This window comes from Aptenodytes patagonicus, chromosome 16 (assembly GCF_965638725.1).
Source record: "Aptenodytes patagonicus chromosome 16, bAptPat1.pri.cur, whole genome shotgun sequence".
Taxonomy (NCBI): domain Eukaryota; kingdom Metazoa; phylum Chordata; class Aves; order Sphenisciformes; family Spheniscidae; genus Aptenodytes; species Aptenodytes patagonicus.
Window position 1 is genome coordinate 11,821,172 of NC_134964.1, and position 22,963 is coordinate 11,844,134.

The 22,963-nt window shown below is 43.2% G+C and overlaps 1 protein-coding gene across 3 annotated transcripts in view; it reads left to right on the forward strand.

The window, feature by feature from the left end:
• The window catches only part of STX8 (syntaxin 8), a 107,059-nt gene that overhangs the window by 15,513 nt on the left and 68,583 nt on the right, over positions 1–22,963 (forward strand). For all 3 annotated transcript variants that reach the window (XM_076353601.1, XM_076353599.1, XM_076353600.1), the window contains exons 5-6: positions 760–884; positions 2,354–2,446. In XM_076353601.1, the coding sequence (XP_076209716.1) occupies positions 760–884; positions 2,354–2,446 (218 nt within the window). The remainder of the gene's footprint in view (positions 1–759; positions 885–2,353; positions 2,447–22,963) is intronic.

Below are 22,963 nucleotides of genomic sequence, written 5' to 3' on the forward strand. Positions count from 1 at the left end.
TTGAATTTATGTGCCCTGGACATGAAAAACTTGTTTTCCATTGTAACCAGGGAAGAGTCTATAACACGAGCAACCTCAAGTCATCATTCCTTTAAAAGAAAATTCATAACTCGACTACTCTCTCATTGAAGAGCGTGTGTGCCAGGCTTCTTGTTCATGCTGATGCCAGACTAGGAAATGCGGGAGAGTAACTGTGTAACTTCCATCTACAGTTTTTGAAATGCAGAAATGTTCCCTTCTAGGTTTGGTCAGGATTGCAGAAAATTAGTAGTCTCATCTGATTTGCATCTGTATTAATGCGTTGATCCTTTTACTGTTGGAGGCTTTCAGACTGTACCTCGGAGTTTTTATAAGTTTGCATTTTGATCACATAGTGAATAGATGAATAATATGTGTATTCCCAGTAACCCTGTTCTTTTTGTAGCCGTTTTGAATGCTGTGTGTTCTACAGGCAGGCAATATTTACTGTGAATGTATTGTACGATGTATGGTATACATTTCACCATGTAGCTTAATTGTTCACTGCAAAATTAATTCTCTCCCTGCTTTACCACTTCTAGGCAGTGCTGTGGAGCCTGCGAGATGTACTTGTTATTGGAGATCGTCGGATCTTTTTGGCTAATTTCTTCTATGATTGCAGAGAATCACATGGAGTGCAACAAATACATACACTGCGGTCTCTGTCAGCCAGTCTTGCAAGCACAAATTATACGATGAGTGGGTTTTGTGTTGAAAATTATTTACTGAAGTTATTTTCAGATCTAGCCTAATGACGGGAGGAGTCAAACGAGGTGTAACCAACCCGTGGCTCTTGGAAGAATCTGAGGAAACCAGAGGACTTGGCTTTGATGATCTCAGGCAACAGCAGCGAAGGATCATAGAAGGTACGAGAGTCTTTCTGGTCTTTTTTATAAGCGTCGCTAGGATTCTGAGAGGAGCCCTTGTTAGAAAGTCAATACGATAACCTGTGCTGAAGTTTTATTATCTGGAGATGTCAAACATAATAGTTCCAGGTGGTTGTTTTATGTATTTGCAGGAGCAGTATTGTGCTTGCAATGTTCTTAACTGGAAGCATCTTCTCAAATCAAATTTTTCAATGGCCTTACAGGGCATCCCTGATTGTGACCATATTCATGGTTTTCGTTTGCAGTGGAGATCTCATTAATTGCACTGAGTGTAGTGGTATCGCTGCTGTGCCTCAGGCTGGGGTGCATTAGATGTATTTTTGAATTGGAACGAGGTAAGAATTAACTAATCTATAAAAAGGGTCTTTAGATTTTGGCCCTCAGCATCCGTAAGGAATCTCTAACTCTGGAAGTGTTAGAGAACCTCAGCCTGAGGACATCAGGTGGTTAATGAGGTAATTTCTATGCAGTTAAAGTATTGGAAGTGATCAAATGAAATCAGTCTCCAGATAAGGCTCGCTTCAGTCTGCATGTGAAACAACATTTACAGCTACAGTTCAGGAGGATGGCATGAACTCTATTTGGATGGTCCAGGAGAAACCTCAGGCTCCAGTTTTTGATGACGCCATAGGTTTCCCTTGGGGAGGCTGAAAGAGGTATTGGGGGCCAGACCTTCATCCTGTTGAAGGGAAGGGGGTTCTGGCCGTCCTGTACAATTTTTGGCTCCTGGACTGCAGCCGGCTGGCAGTCTTGCTCTCTGCAACGTCGCTGCTTTGCAGTTTGTCAGACCACTGGCAGTCCAGCCTCCAGCATCTCTTCTTGACGACTTTGGGCAAGGAGAGCTGCACGTTTTGGTTAAGGTGCTTACTAAGGACTGCGTGGTACCCGCAAACTGGAATAGCAGAGGTGATATGGGTCTTAATAAAGGAATTTCTGCAGAGCTGATGGGAACACGTCAAACTTTAGCTGCCCCCGTCGTGTCCCCTCTGTCTCAGGCTCTCTTCCATGCACTTTGTATCCTCTTGCAGCTTTAAAAATCTATTTGAATTCTTTGGTGTTTGCATCACCTGTTTGTCTTTTCTTCATGTTAAGTTTCTTGGAAAATTTAAAAAGGCTAATCAGGGATCTCTATGTGTGTGCCAGAAAATCTCCTGCATTTATGATTGAGTAACAGCTCAATGTTGAATTCTTGGATTTTTTTTTTTGGGACCCTCAACTAAATGTCCCAGCCAGAGCAGACAAATTAATTACCCATCATTCACATTATTTTAAGAGTGCTGTTGCCATAAGGATTCATTTTCATATTGTGTTGATGTATTTTTCTTAATACATTTTAACTCTTTAAGCACAGAGTAGATCTTTTTCTCCGCTTCTGCATCTTTTATGGTACATAGCCTGGCATATCAGCAATTTTTTTTCATGTAACTTTATATATTTTTCTGGTGCAGAGCAAGATGCTGGACTCGATGCTCTTTCTTCAATCATATCCCGGCAAAAGCAAATGGGGCAGGAAATTGGGAATGAGCTGGATGAACAGAATGGTAAGAACAAGATTCATAGACGCTCTTTTTTGCCTCATTTTTATATAAGATGGTGATTTTTTTTTTTCCACTCCTCATACAACTGCACTGCTTTTTGCCTGCGAAGTAACAAGACGATACTGTAGAGGTTTATGTACGAACAACCACTACAGAGTCTATCGGTTCATGACCTGGTTGATTTATTGTGTTTCGCTACATTCCCTGCTGTGCGTATACAATGTATAACACTTGGTATATTTTTATCAAGCCTGCCTTTTGAAAGAAAAGATTGGTGATTATTTGTACAGAGTAAAAAATTAATTTTGTACCCGATCTTTTGCATTTTTTGGTTTTATGACAGGTTTTATGGTAAGCTTTTATGTGTTGCTGGGTTTACTTGAGCATTCTTATTCTGTGTCGTGTCTTATTAATTAAATGGAAAAGTCTTGAGCCAGCGATTGAGGGAGAAGCGTTGTATTGTTTGCTATAAATGATTTGGATTTTGAAGGTTTCATGGCATTGAATGTAGGATCAAATTAAGTGCGATATTGAACTAGAAGAGTACCTATTTTCTTTAAAATGAGCCGGTATCCAAATGGTGGAATTGCTCTCCTGTTAAATATGCTTTGTTACTCACTTAATTGTTCGCATGACATAAACTGTCCCTAGGAGAGCAGATCCTCCAGTCTTTCTGACTTTTTCATTTCTTGCAATACGGTAATAGTTCAATTAGAGCCGTGGAACCCTGCCAGCTTTCTCCCTTGCACAAAGACTTGAGCCATATGGTTTATCCTTGGGTTGTGTTGTACTTAACCACTGAGAAGGTAAATGTCCTTTTACTTGCTCATAGATGATACACTTAAATCGGCTTCTTCCTGGACCTGTATTTTTTTCCCCTTGTATTTCTCTGCGTGTCTGCTCAGAGTGAAGGGGGTTCCCGTATTAACAATCACGTAATGTGAAGTACTACTTGGGCTCTCCATTCCAGCTGAGAGTGAAGTAAGAGGATGGCTTTCTCGTGTTTGCCTTGCATACATGGCTAAATCCAGGAGGGATATGAAATGTCTAGAATATGTCTTTGTTTATTAATCTTAAGATTGTTAAGAAATGGTTTGTGCAGCTGGGAGAAACTATGCTTAGTGGCCTTGTCATATTTTGATCCTCTGCCTCATGTGAGTAAAGACATTTTCAATTAGAAATCTCAGTTTCCTAAGTTTCTTCTATTAACTGTTGTTTAAAAAGTCATATTAATTGCTTTTTTTCTCTAAATAGAAAACAGGTGGGAGGCATGAGCGTGTTTACTAATTCTCTGTGAAACTTTGGTTTCTCATCAGGAAAATATATGATCTGTGTCCCATTTCCCTCTGCTGGGGGTAGGGGAAGGTTCCCCAAATCCTTATGTTTTTGGGACCCTGAAGGTAATGTGTATTGTACCATTGCACTTCTGCGTGACCATGCCAGACTTTTTCTAGCAATGAAGCCTTGAAACATCTGTGAAATTGGGAATGCATTTAACCCTCCTTTTTACAAATAGTGCAAATAATGCCAGTTTTGTTTGTCTTACAGATAGTTACAAAGCCTAGAGCAAAATTCTTAATGTTTTCATGTGAGCTCTTTTTTTGAGCTACAGGCAACTCCTTCTCAAAAGATGGAAACTTTCCCGAGTGCTCAGAGTAAAAAGTGGTGAGGATTGCCTGTTGCTGACTGCGGGCCAGATCCTGGGGGAAGAGAAAACGCCGAGCTGCCTCTGCTTCTCGCTGTCCTAGAATCACGAGAGTAAAACCTGCCAGCCATGTAGAGTGCGTCATTTGGAGATCTTTAAGCAGTCTGAAGAAGGTGGGAAATAGTCTGACTCTTACAGACGGGGGACCAGATCACTCAGTACTTGGCTTCATCACTACCGAGCAAGTGGAACTCCCGTGTTTTCTCTGACTTTATGCAATCTCCCCCCTGCCTTTTTTTTTTTGATGCAGATAGGGGATATGGTCAGGCATTTCATTGTCACTGGCACACTGGAAAATCTGAAATCCCTAGCAATATTTTCCAGGGGCTACTTTCCCTTTACGCATCTTATTTTATGCCCTGTGCTTAACTATCTACAGACTTCCCGGGCGCTCTGCCAATCTCGTGTCACAGTTGCATGGTCAGGTTGATGAGGATAACTGCCCTGTAATTTCCCCTTATCGGAATCTCTTTCCTTCCTAGTGCTGAGTGATAATGCCATCGTCTGTGTTGTGGGGAGGCAGGGGAAGTTCATCTTCATTAAGTGCTGCATCAGTATTTCTTTTTATTCAAGTCAAATTTTCCATCGCATTGCCTGTTTCCGTGGGAAGCTTGACTTCCACTTCCCTGACCTGCTTTGGACGTTCCCACCTTCTGCAACTAATTAGGTGCCTTTAGCTTGTTCTGGCGTTATGATAAAATATGGCTTAATTCAGAAGTAGCTGATAATGTCTGATAGTTAATGAAGCAGGCTTTAGGGAGCTGGGTAACTGTACTTATTTTCCAGACAACTTGTTATTCAGGCCTGCTTTTTTCCTTCCCTAGCAGCTCAGGCTCTCTGTTCAGTTGAGGTATTTGCACTTCCCAGCTCTTTGAGGTGGCCCGAGGCATTTTCCCTTGAGTGCCAGTTGGTGTAGCTGTGCATTTGCAGATGCACAAGTATTGGAGGCATCCTGATTAATTATGCAAAGTTTACTTCTTGGGTAGAGTTGGTATGTGTAAATTCTTTTGTGTTTGTTAAATGACTGAAAAATGATTAAACTTTGCTTTTAGAAGGGTAGTTACTTGGCGCTATCTATTTTTACTTCACTGGTGGGCTGACAGGCAGTGCCGAGGAATAACGTTCGAGGTTTGTAAGAGGGCGTCCTGCAAACGGGCCCGGCTGCGGTGGTTGCTGCGCGCTCCAGAAGAGTCGGCCCTTCTCCTTGGGCAGGCTGGGTGACGCCAGCCTCCCTTAGCTCCACGTCCCTGCAGCGCCTGTCTTTTGGCCTCTCTCTCCGAGCTTCCTCCGTAGTCAGCAGACACCAGCAGGGATTGCTCAGGTGTGACCCCTCCGGCCTGCCTGACAGGTCCACCTCGGGGCAGGGCACAGCGTGTCCTGGAAAAGCCCATTTTTTTCCCCACTAATCGTAAAGCGAGCCTGGGCTTGGATGGAGGTGGCTGCTTGGCAGACATCTGCTCCGAGCAGATGAGTCCCATCCTTTGATTTGGTTGCGATGTGTCCAAGTTTTAATTGGAGTCTCATGTCGTTCTTTACTCAGATTTTCAGTATAGCTCTGTCCTTGAGATTTTATGGCTCTGCTCAAAGCCCAGTGTTCTTTTCAAACCTCCTGAGCGTAGTATTTTGCACTGATGAGCAAAGTAGAAGCAGGGTACCAGGAGACATTGTTTTTTTCCAGCCTCAGGAGTCTGCTAGCAGTGGGAGAGATGGGGGATTAGCAAAAGAATTTTCCCATCATTAATTCCAAATTTGGCCCCAGAAAACTTTCTGTAATCCTTTCATCTGTTACATAAAAAAAAAAAAAGAAAGAAAGAAAATAGTGTAAATGGCCTCTGGCCCTGTTGATGAGGCAATCTAATCTAGTGCAATAATTTTGGAAGAATGCTTTCAGAAATTCTGAATGCTGTTTGTTTTACCCTTATAGAGATGTTGTTTTCTCATTGTGGCATGCTTGCATGAGAATATAGTACTCTGTGACGGATGGTAAATATCGGTGGCTTGCAAAATTTGTAGTGTTTGGCATTTTTACTGTGTTGCTCTCCATTTGGCATACACCATCAAGGATGGATTCTTTTGCTTCCGGCTCCTTTAAAATTTATGTCAGAGCATAAATACATTCATAAATAGATAAGCTGCAAAACCAGACTACTGTTTACGTCCTTTTACTGGTCAAGAGAATGCTATATACAGAGTGAATATCCAGGATGTTCTTAACCAAAATGGCTCATTTTAAGTAAATGATCTGTCATAATGATGCTTTAATTACATGTTTATGTAACATTTTTAATTTCTTGTCAAAATCAAATTTCTAAAACCAACTAAAAATTGAAGCATTATGTATTTTATTTTATTTTAATAGCTTTGCAAGTAAAGGTTGCTGTGTCACCTCTGGTGATAGTGGGTGGCACACAAGCCTCCAAGGTGAGCTCAGCTCCTCAGCCTTTCATTTGGTGCCAGTTCAATGGTCAAAGCCTGTGACTTGCCTGGTACACGATTTTTGTTAACCTGACACGCTCCCATCAAAATGCAATTTAGAGACTCCACCTGAGACTGGAGCCCTGTTCTAGCTGTTGCTCTATACATGCGTAGAGAAATATTCCTGTAAAATCAGAGAAAGTGAGTGAAAGTATTCTTGATGATGCAGAGACTTGTTGAAAATAACATCAGAAATTATAGTGCAGCAGGGATGTGATTCATCTCTCCCAGGGCAATGTTTAACCACAAGCCCATCTCTTCTGGTGCAGACAGCCCAGTAGGTATATGTGCAGTAAAATGCTTCTCCTAAAGATTGTTTTACATGGCTATTGCATAATCAAAAAGGAACCCTGAAGTCGTTTCATATTTCTGTTTATTAAGAACATTTTTGCTGTAATACAAACTAATTAGCATTGTACACGGAATATGTTTGAGTTACGAGACTAAAACCAATGGGGCTGTGGATATATTACCTCATTGTTAGGATTAGTTTGTAAATAAGAAATGATTAAAGATTAAATTTTAAATTTTAAAAAATGTTTATCATCTTGTTTAAACAATATATGTTTTCATCATATAGAGTTACAATCCTGCATGCTTTGACCCCCTTCTGAGATGGCTCAAGTCCTCTGGTTGCTGGAATTTGAAGGTGTTCAGCATTCCTTGAGAAATGCTCAGCACCAGCAGGTTCAAGTTTTCTGAAAACCTCTGCAGAGAAGCATATGTCTTTAATATTCAGATGTAAAATAACTGTCTATAGCCTGACTGACCTCATACTATGCAGATTTTTATTTTGCTTCCTGAGTTTATTGTACGGAATAGAAATGACTTCAGTTTTATTGGGGAAATGTTCTGTCTTTATTGTATGCTGTTTAGTTGGAGTTGACCCTTCTTAGGGGAAAAATTAACACCCGTGTTAAAACATTGCTTTTTGTCATGAACGATGCAAATGGTGGAATACTTAGTCTCAATATAAACACTCAGAAGTTGGGGAATGCCAAAACTGAGGTTGGATGGCACTTCTTGCGTGTGTTTCTAGGCTTAAAACAATTGCACACCGTTTTCTGCAGGTCCTGCCTCATTTTGTGCATAGGACTCGATCTCTTCTGGGGTTGAATTGAGTATACGTGGTGACAAGAACTATTTGTAAGGTCTCTGCCTCATTTCTTCTAGGTGTGGGAAAATGTTTAGTGAGTAAGGCAAGGGTTGTAAGAGGTGTTTGTGGTGGCAGCAACAGATAAACATTGCCTTAGAGCATAAAACTATCTCTGCTCTTGCCCAGGAGCTCCGTGTGATGGTGGTTAACCCATCTTAACCAAGCTTTTTCAGGAGTGATTCCCTTCTGTGTGTCTGACTTGGCATCGTAGGGTCTGGTCTGCAGAGGTTTTGAGCATTGACACTTAAAAATTGGTGCAGGCTGTGCTCTGGGTGTAATGAATCATGGGACAGTTTGGGTTGGAAGGGACCATTAAAGATCATCAAGTCCATCCCCCATGAAGTACTGGGGAATATGAAGTACTGTTTGGAAGGATAGATAAGGTTTGGTTTTGGCTTTTTAAAAAGAGGTTCAAACCCTCTTTTACTGAACGTCCAAAATAAACCTTAACTATTAACTTCCTTGTTTTTCCTTCTGACTTGGGGATGATAGTGTTTCATCTCCCAAGGAAGCTGTCAAAATCAAAATACACTCGTACTTACTGTCAGGAGGGCCATTGTTGGAAGGTCTGGGAGGAAGCTTTTAACTCTTCAGAGCAGAGTTGGAGTTGTGTGCAGTCCGTAAGGAATGCAGCCTTGTGCTGGATGATGAGGATAGAACAAAATACTCAGTATCTGTCAAGGAAGTAAGCCCTGCCTGTGCTGCCTGCTGAAGGAGCTGTGTAATGAAAACCAAGGTTACACTGAGTTTGCATTGGATTGAAAAAAGGTATCTACACAAAACAGTATTATTTATAGCATTTCCTAACCTTTTAAGTACATGACTTTGCTGCTTCAGTGTTTCCAGTGTTTATTTATCTGTAAAATTTCCTGGTATTCTTAAAAAGAAAACTGGAAAAACCAGGGAAGCCACTGCAGTATGGATCTGTCTCCAAGCCTGGGTCAGCAGACAGATGAGAACACCTACACAGGGACCTCTGCAACGTAGGCTGACAGGGTAATTTTACCGGTGTTGGATGATGTGGAGCAGCATGGGAGAGGTGAGATGTCTTGCCTGTGGGCTTCATGGACAGTTGCTGACAGCAGAGGTAAGGATAAGGAGTAAGCATCTTGGTGCTCCCTTTCAGGCTCTGGTGGAATGTGTTTCTAGCAGTCAAACTCTTCTGGGAGAACTCTGGTACAACAAAACAAACTATTTGCAAGTATTGATGAGATGACAAGTCTGCAGTGGCTCACATGTAAGTCCTTCTTAAGAGTCAGTTGTGTCAAATGAGTTTGGACTTACTCTGTGGAAGAGCCTTATGAGTAAGGGAGAAAAACTAGGTGTCATTTTGACTTAAGAATGTCTTTGATGCTGTCTCATGAGACTTTCTTGTAAGTAGTCTATGGAAGCATGGGTTCAAATGAATAATTTTCAATAGATGTGATGTTGATTGGATAACTCAGAAATTAGGAACTGGTGGTTCATAATTGGAATAGAAGGATGTATTGAGTTGGGCTGTGTAGGTCTGTCTGGTTCTGTTTAGCATTTTTGTTAAGGACATGGATGATGAAGTACACAGTGTACTCATGCAACTCACATGTAATACGAAAATGCGAAAGACTGCAGCTATATTGGGAGTAATGCTAGAACTCCTCCAAATGATCTTGACAAACTAGAGGGAAATTCAGTCAGGCTGCCTGCAAGGAGTGGCTCTTCTGTAAGGGTTAATTAAAGATGAGTACTGCATCCAGTACTGATGCAGTACTGATACATACATCTGGAGTCCTCAGCACGGGAAAGACACGGACCTGTTGGAGTGGGTCCAGAGGAGGGTCACAAAAATGATGAGGGGGATGGAACACGTCTCCTATGAAAAAAGGCTGAGAGAGTTGGGGTTGTTCAGCCTGGAGAAGAGAAGGCTCCGGGGAGACCTTATTGCAGCCTGTCAATACTTAAAGGGGGCTTATAAAAAAGATGGGGACAAACTTTTTATCAGGGCCTGTTGCGACAGGACAAGGGGGAATGGCTTTGAATTAAAGGGGGGTAGATATAGACTGGATATAAGGAAGAAATGTTTTACGCTGAGGGTGGTGAGACACTGGCCCAGGTTGCCCAGAGAGGTGGTGGATGCCCCATCCCTGGAAACATTCCAGGTCAGGTTGGACGGGGCTCTGAGCAACCTGATCTCGTTGAAGATGTCCCTGCCCATGGCAGGGGGGTTGGACTAGATGACCTTTAGAGGTCCGTTCCAACCCAAACTGTTCTATGATTCTATAGTGTATAGGGTCAACTCTTAAACATGACTGGATAGTATAATATTTGTGGAAAAGCCTCTGTACAAGCCAGTGTTGTTTGGAGAATATATGATCCTTCATTACACTTGGCACCGAGGAGGGGACAGACAGCATGCGGGTTGGGCCAGAACTCTTCAAGGTAACGTGGACCTGGGGAGAAGGCCCAGAAGGTAGGCAAAAGCATGATTTAAAGCACCGAGGCGTGACCCACCCGAAAAGATGAACTGCTGGGGTAGCTGAGTTTTTAAAGAAAAGAAGGCTGAGATGGGAACACAAGGTTCTTGAAGAATGAAACAAGCTGGTTCGAGAGGGGAGGGAGAAGGCTTTTGGTAATGGGATTGAGTCGAGGTCAAAAGGAGCAGGAAAATCATTCCAACAGCGGTGAAGTGGGCTGTGTCAGGAGGTTGGGAAGGCCCTGTTGTGGGACATCTTGAAGAACATGTATTGTTCCTGACAGCTTGAGCTGAGTTAGAACAGGAGATGGACTAGACAACTTCTTATTTTCTGTTGTGACCTTCTCTAGCTCTTTCTTTCCTCTCTCTCCTACAACTTGGCTTCCTTCACACTTCTCATTCTGCTGTTTTTATTGAGTTGACCTTTAATCTCCCCTTCTGAATGTCGTATCCTCACTTTTGAAACTGCCCGTCGGTATTCCAGCGTTCTTGCTCAACTAGTTCCCCTTCTGGGTCCTTTTCCATCTCCCTCTAACTTCTGTGTGTCTTAATGTGAAAGCATTGGGGTACTGTAGGTCCTGAGGCCACTGGAGAGTCTTAACACGGAAAAAACAGCATTGTTCTGAAATGGCTGAGATATTTTGGCTGAAACTTTAATTTATTTTTTTTAAATTCATCTGGAAGCAGACATCCAAGTTAGGAATCTTGAGCCTGAGTCGTTAAAGTTTTTCATCATTTTAAGCAACCAAAAATAGGGCCTTCTCATGGGAAGCAACAAATGGCCTTAATAGTGGGTCATGCTACCAAGCCTGTGTGTATATTTTTGTTACGCTCTATGTACACATAATACTGGGAGATGATACTTTTTCTTTCAGTATTTTTTTACAGCTTGATGCAGCGCTTACAGAAACAGATAAACCAGCAAGGCACAACCTGGATGAGGATAAAAGCGTTGCACTTCTGAAATCTGACTGGGCTCCTGCATACTCACACACATACACAATGAGTCTGTCTGGCCTCTTGGCACAGTTAGCATTTTTCCTTGAATAGTTCAAGCTGTAAAATAACTGTTCAACATTTGTCTTCTCAATTATGTGGATTTTTCCACAGTTAGTCAATCCCTACCTCACCCACACCGCGGTGGGGAGGGGGGAAGCTGTCTTCCTTCATCTGTCTTCATGGTGATCAGAAATGCTGGAGAAATTACTGCTGAGGAAAAAGGAGTTTCTAACTTTTTAAGCCTTTCAGGATTTCTCGATAAGAATTATGATCTTAAACATCTTGTTTGTTAAGTCTTGTCTTTAGTTTTTGAGCAGGGCTTATGGAAAGCTCTAATAGGGAAATAAGCCTCAACTTTTAGCAAAAGTGAGTTCTCTTTCCCATCTGCTTCTTCAGCCATTTGATTTAAACTGTTTAAAAAGAAAACAAAACCTAGCTGTAATTGTAGATATTTCAACACTCTGATGATTTTTTTCCGTGTTAATTTAGCTTTTCCCCCTGTTCAAAAAATTTCAAATTGAGACCGTAGAGAGGGGATTTGTTTTCCTAGCCTGCTTTCCTACTTTCTTAGGGTGGCTGTGTGTCATGCATCGTAAAGAAGCAGAAAGGCACAAACCCAGTCTGTTCTCCTTTACAGCCCCTTTTTGGTAAATCGCATACCTGTCTGTGAGCAGCTGAAATTATATATCCTGACCTTACAGTCGCTGCTTGCAGAAAAGAAAGGCAGGAAATAAATTGTCCCGTGCAGAACAGCCTTTGCTAGAAGATCTAGGAAACTGTTACGGGAGTTTCTGTGTAACTTTCTTTTACCTTCAGAGATAATACCAGGGTATTATATCTGGCTCATTCTCCTTGAGTGCTGTCCCTCTGTTTTTTGGCTGAATCAGGGAAGGTTTTAATTGCGTGTTAGAGACAGGGTCCCAAACGCTTTCTCGCTTGCTCCCTGTAAGCTGGTGTTCAGTGTGAACAGGACGCGTCTGCTTCAGCGTTTTCAAATGATGACATATCGCTGTCTCTGGGCAATATTTTATTCTCAAATCGTTAAGCACCGCTTAGGCTAAAAATAATGTTTTATTTTAAAATATTTGCTATTTGTGGCAATGAAATGCAGCTTGAGAGTTTATACTTTAAAAGACACTAACTTTAGTGCTTCCTCTGTCCCTTCCCCTTTTCAGAGGATGTTTTGAGGATTTTGGGGGGGGGAAAAGTAGGTGACTGCTCTGTCCCGCATCACGTAATAACTTGCTTGCTTAGGCATTAGTGGAAAGAAGGTGATATTCGGGCTTAAAAGAAAGTCATGCTTGGTAGGAACCATATGCTCTTGCGTCATGGTGATTTCGGTGAGTGGGCTGTTGGATGCTTAATAGGCTTTTAATAGATTTCCCAGAAAACTTGTAGGGTCAAAACCTGAACGGTTACAACACAAGAGAGAATAAGAAACCCATGTTTCTGGGCACGTTATTATTGTGAGGTATTGCTGGAATCCGAAGAGTGCTTTGAACTGGATTTACTCACCACCGAGCGGGTTGGTGAGCGCTCTCTAGCAGATTCTCCTGGTTTTCCCATTACCTCCGAGTGTGCTTCCAGCTCCTCTCTCCTCCTGTCTTTGCACGGAGATACTATCCTTGCTGTTTCTCTGCTGTTCTCCTAGACACTGAGCAGGATATATTGCTTCTCCAATGCTTATGTCATGGAGTCCTTTGGTGATTATGGCTTATTGTGCCCAAAATTACTGGTGCTGACTCGTTCAATGTTAGACTGGTGTCCAACACAACTCAAAATATCAAGCAGTGTTTGCTGCTCCCAAAGAAGTTGGGCACAGTTCATAGGTGCGGCACTGTGGGCGGATTTGCCTTGCAGTTTTTAAGTGTTGGATGTTGGGTTTTTGAGAAAGTGCCAGAGTTTTGCCTATAGAATTTGTGGGAGCTGGGTTTTTACGGAAGGATTTTAGCCCCTTCTGTGTTAGACCTTTTTCTTTAATGCCAGGGAGAAATAGTGTGAAAAGGAGTTTGGATACGGTGGTATGGAGTTGAGGTGAGGTGGTAGAGCAGGATATACTGTTAATTATGAGAGCTCAGGTTTTGAGTTGGAGGTGGGTTGAGATCAGGGCAACCCTTCCTGTAGCCTGGCGGGGTTGCGCTTGATGTATAGCGAAATGTTCAAAGTGTATGCAGCAGCAGGTGAGAGCGTGGATGGATGCAGCGAGGAGGCTGACACCAGCGGTGCTGGGGAAAATCCCTTCCAGACTGGTGCTGAGGCCGCTCCAGCCCCGCTCTCTTACTGAGCAGTCCTGAAACACAGATCTACTTGGGGCACCTGTATTGAAAATGGAGAGACCCTAGCATGTTTATCAGTCGCCAGGCAGTCTCAGTTCTCTGCTGATCTGTTCTGCAATAAATAAATGTAACATATGGAATTGCTTTGGTAATCGGCACCTCTCAGAACCAGAAAATGAAATGCAACATCTTGCAGTGCTCTGACCATCGCAAGAACAGAAAGCAGGATAAAGCTGGTTGCTCTAAGTGCTTGCGTGCAGATGGATCTCTGTTGTGCAGTATTTGAATGGGAAATGTGGCTTTCTTGCTTGTTTAAATACTGCTTAGATATTTATAAAATCTGCTGTTAGATCCAGCCTGGAAATGGCAGGTAATACTTGGCTACGCTCAGATGTTGCAGTTGCCCCCACGGCTGCCCGTTTGTAGGATGTGTGTACACAGTTCATCACAACTGGATGGAAGCAGAAATAAAATAAGAGTGTTGGGAGCAATTGCTTGCTCAAAGCTGTATTTCAGTCGTAAACATAATTAATGTGACATAAACATGGGATGCTTTTAAAATGGTGACGTGATGATCGTTTAAAATGATATCATCTTAAAGCATCCTGAGGTCACTTAAAACCAGATAAACTAATTGTACTATAATTATTATTCTTATAAATAAAAAAAAATAATAAAGTAACTTCCTTGCAAGCTTGGGTGGAGTAAGTCTTATGAGCGTAACCTTTTTTTGACTTGCTGATATATTAAAATGTGTTTTATCCCTATGCATCCCAAAACAAATAAGATGATATAGGTATTATCCTGTTTGTGCCATGTATTGTGAAAAATATTCTGCCTTGCTGCCTGACTCTAGTCCTTTTCTATTGCTCTGATGACCTCTCAGTGTGGATGTGATGTACTTGTTGCCCCCAGTGAACTGCTTTTATTGTTAGACGTCAAGAACTAGAATAATCCTTCAGTGTGACAGTAGTACAGGTCTTGGACATGGAAGCAGACAAGATTTCTCTTTACTCTCTCCCAACAGAGTTTTATAAGAAACACTTTAGCACGAAGGGAGTAAATCACATACTTGAAAAAAAGATACCGTAATATGAACCGGCTGGCGTCAAAGTGCAGGGGCACTATCAAATATGTCTTTTGGCAACGTAGATCGCATTGTTCTGAAATAACTCCAGTGGTGTTTGATCTCAAAATTTTGTTGGAAATTTTCTCATAGAACCAAGTTTTGCTGAAAAATGCTGGTCTGAGTCCAGAGTCTTTAGTCTGAAACATCTGGGCCTGATGGGTTTTTTTCCAAGCTCGGGGCAGGAATTCAAGGGATACCTTTGCCTCTGATAAAGTGGTGAATTTGGCCCTGAGATAGCGAGGCCACGGGGTTCCCAGTTCTGAAGCAGGATGCCTGGCGGATTGACCTGGGGACCGGAGACTCCAGGGTTCCCTGCGGCCGCTCGGCTGAACCTGCTGCATCGATCTCCCTTTGGAGTTAGCAGAAATGCTGAAAGGAATATTGGTTTCAAGTACTGCCAGAGATTGGAGAAGGTTGGTTTTGGTCTGTTTTGGGCAGACTCCGCATAAAAATAAGATAACATTTGGCATAAACTCCCAAAATGTTTTTTCTATGTAACTCTGACCTTTGTGTTGATAGCGCCATGCTGAAACTAGAGAGAACGGTGACACGAGACAACCAACTACTGTTGACAAAGGCAGCCAAATCTTTGTGCTAGTACCTGATTGCAAATGCACGTGGTTGTGATGCCCTGCAACAGCGCTGGGGAGAGGCGACCGGTGTCCACTCCCTCCCTTTGCAAAGGCTGCAGAGCAAAGTCTTACTTTTGGGGGTGGAGAGGAGAGAAGATTTTTGTTTCTTTCTGGTTGTTTGGCATGGGCTTTTTTTTTTGCATGCGAGGGAATTACAGTGGAAAAAATGGTGATTTTGGGAAGAAACTTGTGAATGATTTATTTTACTGTGTTGAAACTCTTCTAATTGCTTTTATGTTGCAGAGGTCTAGTATCTCTACTGTAGTATAGCTCTGTAGTGCTGGAGGGGACTGATGCTAGCCTCTGGTGAGGAAAAATCTGTCACGACTTGGCTGAGCTGGACCTCTGAAACCTCCTTGAAGATGCTCTGATAGAGACCTATTCATTCGTCCCCTTAGTTTTCTCCAGCTAACGTTTCCCTGAGCAAGCTTTGCCTTGGGCTTGCAGGGGTAAGCAGCACTTCACCCTTTTCCAGGGTTCAGAGGCCGGGGTAGGGCTCACCAGGTGGAGAGGAAGCAGGAGATGCCCGTCGGCACTGCAGCGTTCGGCAGGAATGAGCTGCGAAGCAGGACAGTGTCTCAGGGAGGAGGGATCATTCCAGGCTGGGGGTGTCCAGGACAGTGCCCCAAGCAAGCTGGGGGACTGGGGTGGCACCTCTTAATTTTGCTCTTCCTTCCCTCTCGAACTCCTGCGTCCCACCTGGGCATCTTACTGAGGTAGCTCTGCTTGCAGTTAGGAAGTAGCTCCGTTACCTGCTGTTATTTTGGAATAGCAACATTTTCCGTATCCCTGTGTTATCCGGTTGCTATGCAACAGGGTGTGGGTATCACATTACTGTAATTGGGTTTTCAACCAATGTTTGTAGATAACATGGGTTTTTGCCAAAGAAAATTAGCAGTGTGAATTGAACTCTAAGGTGGCCTTCCGAAACATGATATTTTAAATGAATAGAAAATCAGATAAGCTGGGAGGAAAGCTTCCTTCTGGTCGAGCTTAGGACATAGACTACTTTTTATGTAATAGTTCCCATTACAAATAAGTATTTTCACTTGGAAATTATTATTGGGACCAAGCTGCGTCAGAGCACCAGCCTGTGGATAGAGAGAGAGAAGACTGTAGCACGGTACACATTCATGTGCTAATGATCAAAGAGCTTGTGAGAATTTGGGCTGGATTACGCATTTTCTGGTACTGGTGCATCTGTGTGGCAGCTGGGGTCAGTGTTGACCAGTTGGGGTTTTCCCACTGTTTTATGGTACTTCACTAATTGTAGGTAATTGTAGTGGTGCTTAAACTTGAATAGAGCCTATTTAGCTTAAGTGTAGTACTTTCCACTAGTTAAGCTGTTGTGACTTCACTTCTTACCAAAAAACTCCATTTGATGCTTTGTTACAATGTTCGGAACTATAATAGTTTTGCTTATGGTAATGTGGGTGGTGTGTTTTCAATGAAAGGAAAATTACTTTCATAGTTGGAGACCACAGGACTTTTGTAAGGGAAGGTCTGAAGGTTTGTATGTAAAATCAGTGTATTCCTCCTTTTTGTTACAGGGCTACACCTTCATCCACAGTAGTTTGTGCTTACTCTTAAAGCAGAGAGGTTGAATATTCAGTGATGTTGAGCATGAAGGAGGTAGAAAAGCACTGATAGGAGAGGTTCTGCACATCTGGGTGTTGTGTTGACTGAAAATGACTTTTATTAAATGACTCTTAGTAACCTCCTGTTCTTCCCGAGTTCATTGTCATTCCAGAGACTTGTCTAATCCCTCCCCTCCAGTTCTGTTCTCTGCTTTCTGAAACTTGTTTTCAAAGTTTTCTTGTGCTGGACCAGAACTAGAGACAACAGATTTAACCTGGTCATTGGTTTTCCATCCTGAGCTCTGTATTGCTTCCCTCCAGGGCAGGCCGGGTGATTGTAGGGTCTTTACTCAGCATCCATTTGTTGAAATCTAGCTCTGCCGATATGTCGATGTGGCCGGAGGAAGGTGGTGTGGGCGGCTGTAAGGTGCACAGTAATGTCTCTTAGGAAAAGTGGTCTGGTGCTGTCTGTTGGATCTTGGCACGTGGCAAGAAGCTCGCTGGGACTTCTCCTAGCACAGCACTTCACAACCTTTTGGGCTTGCTGTGCCTCTGGGGTGCTACTGACAGAAAATGAGCTCACTTTCCTCGCCATGGAGCTACTCGTGTGATGGGGCACAGAATGCAGATGGGAGAGACTGACATCTGAGTTGGGGACCAATTCCACCTTCCCTTAACACTTGAAACAGATTTTATCTTTCAGGCAAGGTGCCAGAGAAAGGAAACCAGCGTATTTAGTCGACTTTTGCACCGACTCGTGTCAGTGTTCAGGATGGAATACCTTGTGATCTGTCTCCCCACATTGCAGTTAGATGTTGAAGAGGCACAGTTCTGTTTCACGTCCTAGCATAAGGGAACTCTTTGAGATGGAAATAAACCCCAGATCTGCTGTATGCTTCCTAACTGGCTCTATATCAAACTGCAATTCATGTTGGAAGAGAATGGCAAGAGAGGTTTTGTTAAGTGGTGGAAGGTTGCACCCCTCAGAAGCAAGCATAAATCGGAAACTTAATAATCAAAGCTGATTTAAAAGAAATCTTACTGCCTTGTTATGAGCATAAGACAAATTTCTCACTCTACTTTCTGTTGAGTAGGCACAGTGCAACTGTGATGGCATTTCAAACCAAATTTTCAAGGCGGAGGGAGCTCGTTATAATAGACTGCCCTTGTAGGAAAAGCGATGTGCCAGCCCATTAGAAACTCGGACTGTCTGCTCGCGAAACGGCTGTGCTCATTCACTGCTTTCAGCAGGACATACGTTGTCGCCCAGCCGCAGCTGGGAGTTTCTCAACTTCCCCTGTCTTCTGTTGCTCCTAGTGGTACGCAGGCTACAGATCAGTGACAACCGACAGCTATTTTGAATTACCTGTGTGTCTATGTCTCCATCCCGGCTGAAAGAGAAGGCTTTGGGTTTTTGTGAATAATGGAGAAAAAACATTAATATGGGGGGGGGGGGGACACCTTTTAAAGAGAGCATATGCCAGACTTGCTCTACTTCACACTGTTTTCAGCTTGATAACAAGCTCAATTAGATCATTTAGGATGTGTGTGGAGTTTTGCCTGTTTGATATTTTTAAAGGTGGTTATGTTTATTTTTTGTCATAAAAATCTTTATGTATTTGATGTGAAACTGAACTGAAGGATGATCGACGTTCTTCTCTACAAAGGCAAAATGCAGCTGTGAACCTGACCCTAACTGTCAGACAGCTACAGGAATCATCTCTATAGGAAGGTAAATAAAGTTTCATGCACGAAATGCCCAGGAACTGTTTTCTGTTCTACTCTACAAGTCCCGGTGGACGTTTAGTAACAGCATCTACTTGGTAAAGAGGACCTCAGTTAGTAGATATGCATTAGTAAATATTTGCTGGCTGGCTGTTGGACTGAAGATGCTCGGCTGTTCTGCCCGACTCGGGGACACTTGATCTATCAGAGTGTGTCAGGAGACCTTGTTTGAATAAAGATGGAGGGAAGCGGTGTGGGACCTCGGGAGTTTTGTGGCCTGCCTTCTCGTCCAACTCATTAACATTGTCCATGCTGTTAAATTGTGAGAGCTGAACAGTTTATCCTCTGAAGTTAGTAGGAAGATTAAGAAAAACACTCTCATTTCAGAGTTGCCAGGAGCCTTTATAAGGAATATGTTTTAAACAAGCCTCCCAATACAATGTTTAAAGAAATTTGAAGGGGAAAAACAGTCTTAACAGGGATTAAATAGAGCAGCTGGGCTTTAAAAGCAGCAGATATTGTGTGCCTAAAGTCATCCGAATGTACTGACATCACCAAAACAAACACAGCAGAAAAGCCATTCTTCAGTTGTGGGATAAAAACATTTCATAAACTGACTGGCAGTATTGACTTTAGCAAGAGATTTGTTTTTTGAAAGGGGGGAAGCTTTCCAATAGTTCTCGCTAACAGTTATTTTATGAAAATAAGCTGCAGACGCTGCACAGTTACAGTTCTGCCCAGCTGCCCTTGGTAGGTCGGGCTGTCGATCGCTGCTCTGCTGAAGGTCCCATCAGATCCTCTGGTGTTTTTGAATCAAAGCGGTTGTGGCAACCACTGAAATTTCCAATTTTAGCTTTGCTCAGAAGCTCCTAGGTAAACTGGGAAGATGTATCATTGCCGGCAGTGGCTGTCAGACGCTGCTTCTCTTCTTTCTGCCTGAAGCTGAAAACCAATTAGCTGTTAATACAGCCAGCCTAAAGCTGTCACGAGTGCTGTAGCGATCACTTGTGTTATCAGTCTGCTTTCGTGTTTCTTCCCGCAGAGGGGTGGATGCTCTTGTTCTTGTACTCCCAGACTAAAATCTTTTTTTTAATGCCAGCTGAAGGAGTTGGGAGTTGAGCTGCTGATTGCTGCTGTGAGTGTATGGTAACTTCTACACGGTGAACGGGGTTTAGAGGGGTAAATGAATTCAGTGTTCGCTGATGCTATTCACATGCAGCCTGCTTTTTTGATCTGTTTTAGGGGTTGGAAGACTCCCTTCTTCTGGAAAAAAGGGGGAGGAGTGGGGGAAGAGAAATCCAACAATTTAATACATTTCCATGTTCCTGTGTGCCTTTCCCCACATCCTAAACATGAAAAATATCAGTAAGTTTCCCTTTGGCCCTGGAGGAAGAAAAAAGGAGTCTCCAGCTGGAATTCATGAAACTTTGTTGAACAAATGAGCGGTGTCATGGGTTTGTGGCAATCTCGCTAGAGCACAAGTGGTGTGCTGAGAGTGAACAGCCGTTTCATGCACACTTAAACTGTCCTGAGCCACTACCCTCCCCAATAATTCTTCATCCTTTCCATGTGGGAGAGAAGCAGAGAATAAACCGTTTAAAGAGGAGAGTTAGAAATCAAAAGGTATATTTTATCCCTTGTGTAAAGAAGGCACCGCTTTTCTTCTTGCTTTTAATATTGCCTGAAATAATGTGTATATGTTATTTCTGAGGTGCTTTTTAAACATGGGGTCAGCGAGTGGCTACAGGTTTGATGATCCTGCAGTCCTGTGCCTGGCAATGATGCTGTTTCAGAGGAATGTGTTTTTCCCCTCCTAGACTTCTTAAAACAATTGCCCAACTGTTTAAAAAAAAATAAAAAAAGTGCCATCTGGAGGGGAGGAGGAGATAAGTGTTCCTTCCCAACCGCAGTGCTGCGCAGCAGAGAAGCCTCAGCAGGTTGAGCACATCCAGCTACTCGGTAGTGAAGAGTCTCTCTCCTCCGGTCATGTCTTGGGAGCAGGGTACCTGCCTCCTGGGTCTCTTTCTCCATCCCAGCGATGAGATGCACTTAATGCACCTCGGGTGTGTTTTGCAAGGTGCTGAGCCAAAGTTTTGGCATCGCCGTAACACTCGTGTCTCTAGCGCTGTGGCTCAGCTCCTCCGGAAGCGTGACTCCGCTCATTTGATTTGCTCCTGAAAATGGCCCCGAGTGTTATATTTTTTTTCCTTAAGTTGACTTACGACTGTTGCCGATGAATTCTTCTCCAATGAGAAAACACAATAAAGTAAATAAGGGAAGGACTAATGTTCTGCATCCATGTCTTCTCATTTAAACTGCTCTCAGCTCAGTGTGGCTCTACTGATGGGGAATAAGAGTCGTTGACCAAGAGATGTGTAGTCGTTTCCTGCCCCTTTCAGGCAGGGACACCGAGCACCGGGTGGTCGGGCCTGCGTTTTCTTGAAGTAGCCCTCCTAAAACTCTTTCTGTGCTTAGCATGGCCCTTTCGTGCTGAGGTTACCAAGGACAGCGTTTGACCCCTGTTTTGCTCCACTTATCGTGCTTACTACCCTGTTTCTCTTGAATTTATCTAGTTTATTTTAGTTATCTCCCTGCTTGTACTTCCTTTTCTCAGTAAGTGAGAGGGACATTGGTATCTTAATTTTCACTGGAAATGAGTTCCCTTCTTGGCATTTGTGTAGCTGGTGGTATTCATAAAAGATGCGTGTATGATCTCCAAATTCAGAGAATGAGAGAAAAATGTCTTATGCGGGTTTCTGCATTTAGTAACCAAAGCCCTTCTTAGCAAACAGCTCTGGCTCTTGGGTTTGCTGTTTTCAAGTTGTTGAATTCGTTACAAGAATAATACAGGCATGCCTCTGCCTTCTCCGCAGAAGCATGAGTTGGCCGTGCAGTCTGCAAGCTGAGGGTCCAGGAACCTGCTGTGGTCGTACGGCATCAAGTGTGGTACCAGCATCAAGCGGTCCGTGATGCCTTCAGGTCGGGCAGCTTCTCCTGGGGATGCTGAGCCCTGGATGGTCTGGAAGAGCCGTCGAGGTGAATTCTTTCCCGAGTCCTCTCCGTATGCACAGGAAAGGGAGTCTGCGTGCGCCGAGCAGGCGGTAACCTGGAAGCGAGGCCAGCGGATCACGGCACGCTGCATTCCTTCAGCTACTCCCCGTGGGCGCTGTGCGAGATGATGGATATTTCAGCATCTTTGTTCTTTGTTTTCATTCTAACACTGGAGGAGTTTAAATCACTGGAAGAGAGGGCTTGACACTTCTCCAGTTACACAAACAAGTGGTGCTGCACTAGCTAAAGCTGAACAGCATGTTTTCAGGAGAGGTGAGCGGAGACCTCAAATGCTGTTCTTTGGGAAAGGTCTTTCTCTGAGTCACAGCTGTGACATGGGCGTTAAGCTTGTAGGTATTGCAAAAATTGGGATGTTATTGCGGAGCCTGGGATGCTTTCCAGTAACAGCGTGTGCCTAATGAGGAGCTTATCGCCATACAGTGTTTGGGCCTAGATCCTGAATAAAATATACTGTGTGTTGTCAGACGTTTAACTAAAAGAAAATAGAAGATGTTGGCTTGCCTCTTAACTTCTGCTGGTTCTTTCTCTTAAAATAATAATTCTCAGGGAAATATTAATTTGTTCCAGCTTCCACGGAGCAACCCCCTGTCCCCCAAACCTCAATGAGGAAAAATGACTGCGTAGGTGCAGCTTCACCAAAGCAGGAGATATCAAGTTGCACATTAATTTCTGATTCTCAGCAGTAGCACGTGGATTCAGAGAAATCCAAGCTGTGGTATCAAAGGTGCTCCCTCCTATACACCTAGGAACAGCTCCGCTTGTGGCTGCTATTGAACAGTTGTGGTCTGGTGGTTGGAACTTGGGACTTTCATTCTTGGCTTGCCCAAGGACTCACTGTATGACTTTGGGGAGGGCACTCTACCTTTCTCTTTGTTTCTTGACCCCCCAAAAAAGGTATTTCCCCTGTTACGGTGCTTGTGAACCTCAGCTGCTCTTCTCTGAAAGTTAGTTTGCTAAAAGTCTGTGGGATTCTTTGATACGCCATGAGATACCTCTTGCCTGATCCTTCATATTTTCTTCAACGTGGTTCAGATCATCATCTGACGATTGTGGCGTTCCTATAATGTGGTTGTGGGGATGAAGGCCTGAGTTTATCTTTGATCCAGTGAGCTGCAGCAATTGACTGACTGTGTCCTGAGCTTGTCCCAAATCTGACCCAATACTTGCTGGTTTGATGGGGAGAGAATCGGTGTAACATCGAACCGGTGACAAGTGTGCTCCACCGTGGCAGTTGGAGTCACCACACCTGGATACAGCTTTGTTGAGAAAATTTCTCTTAATTTTCAGGTTCTTATTCCAGAAGAATGAATTTGAGGAGAAATAGG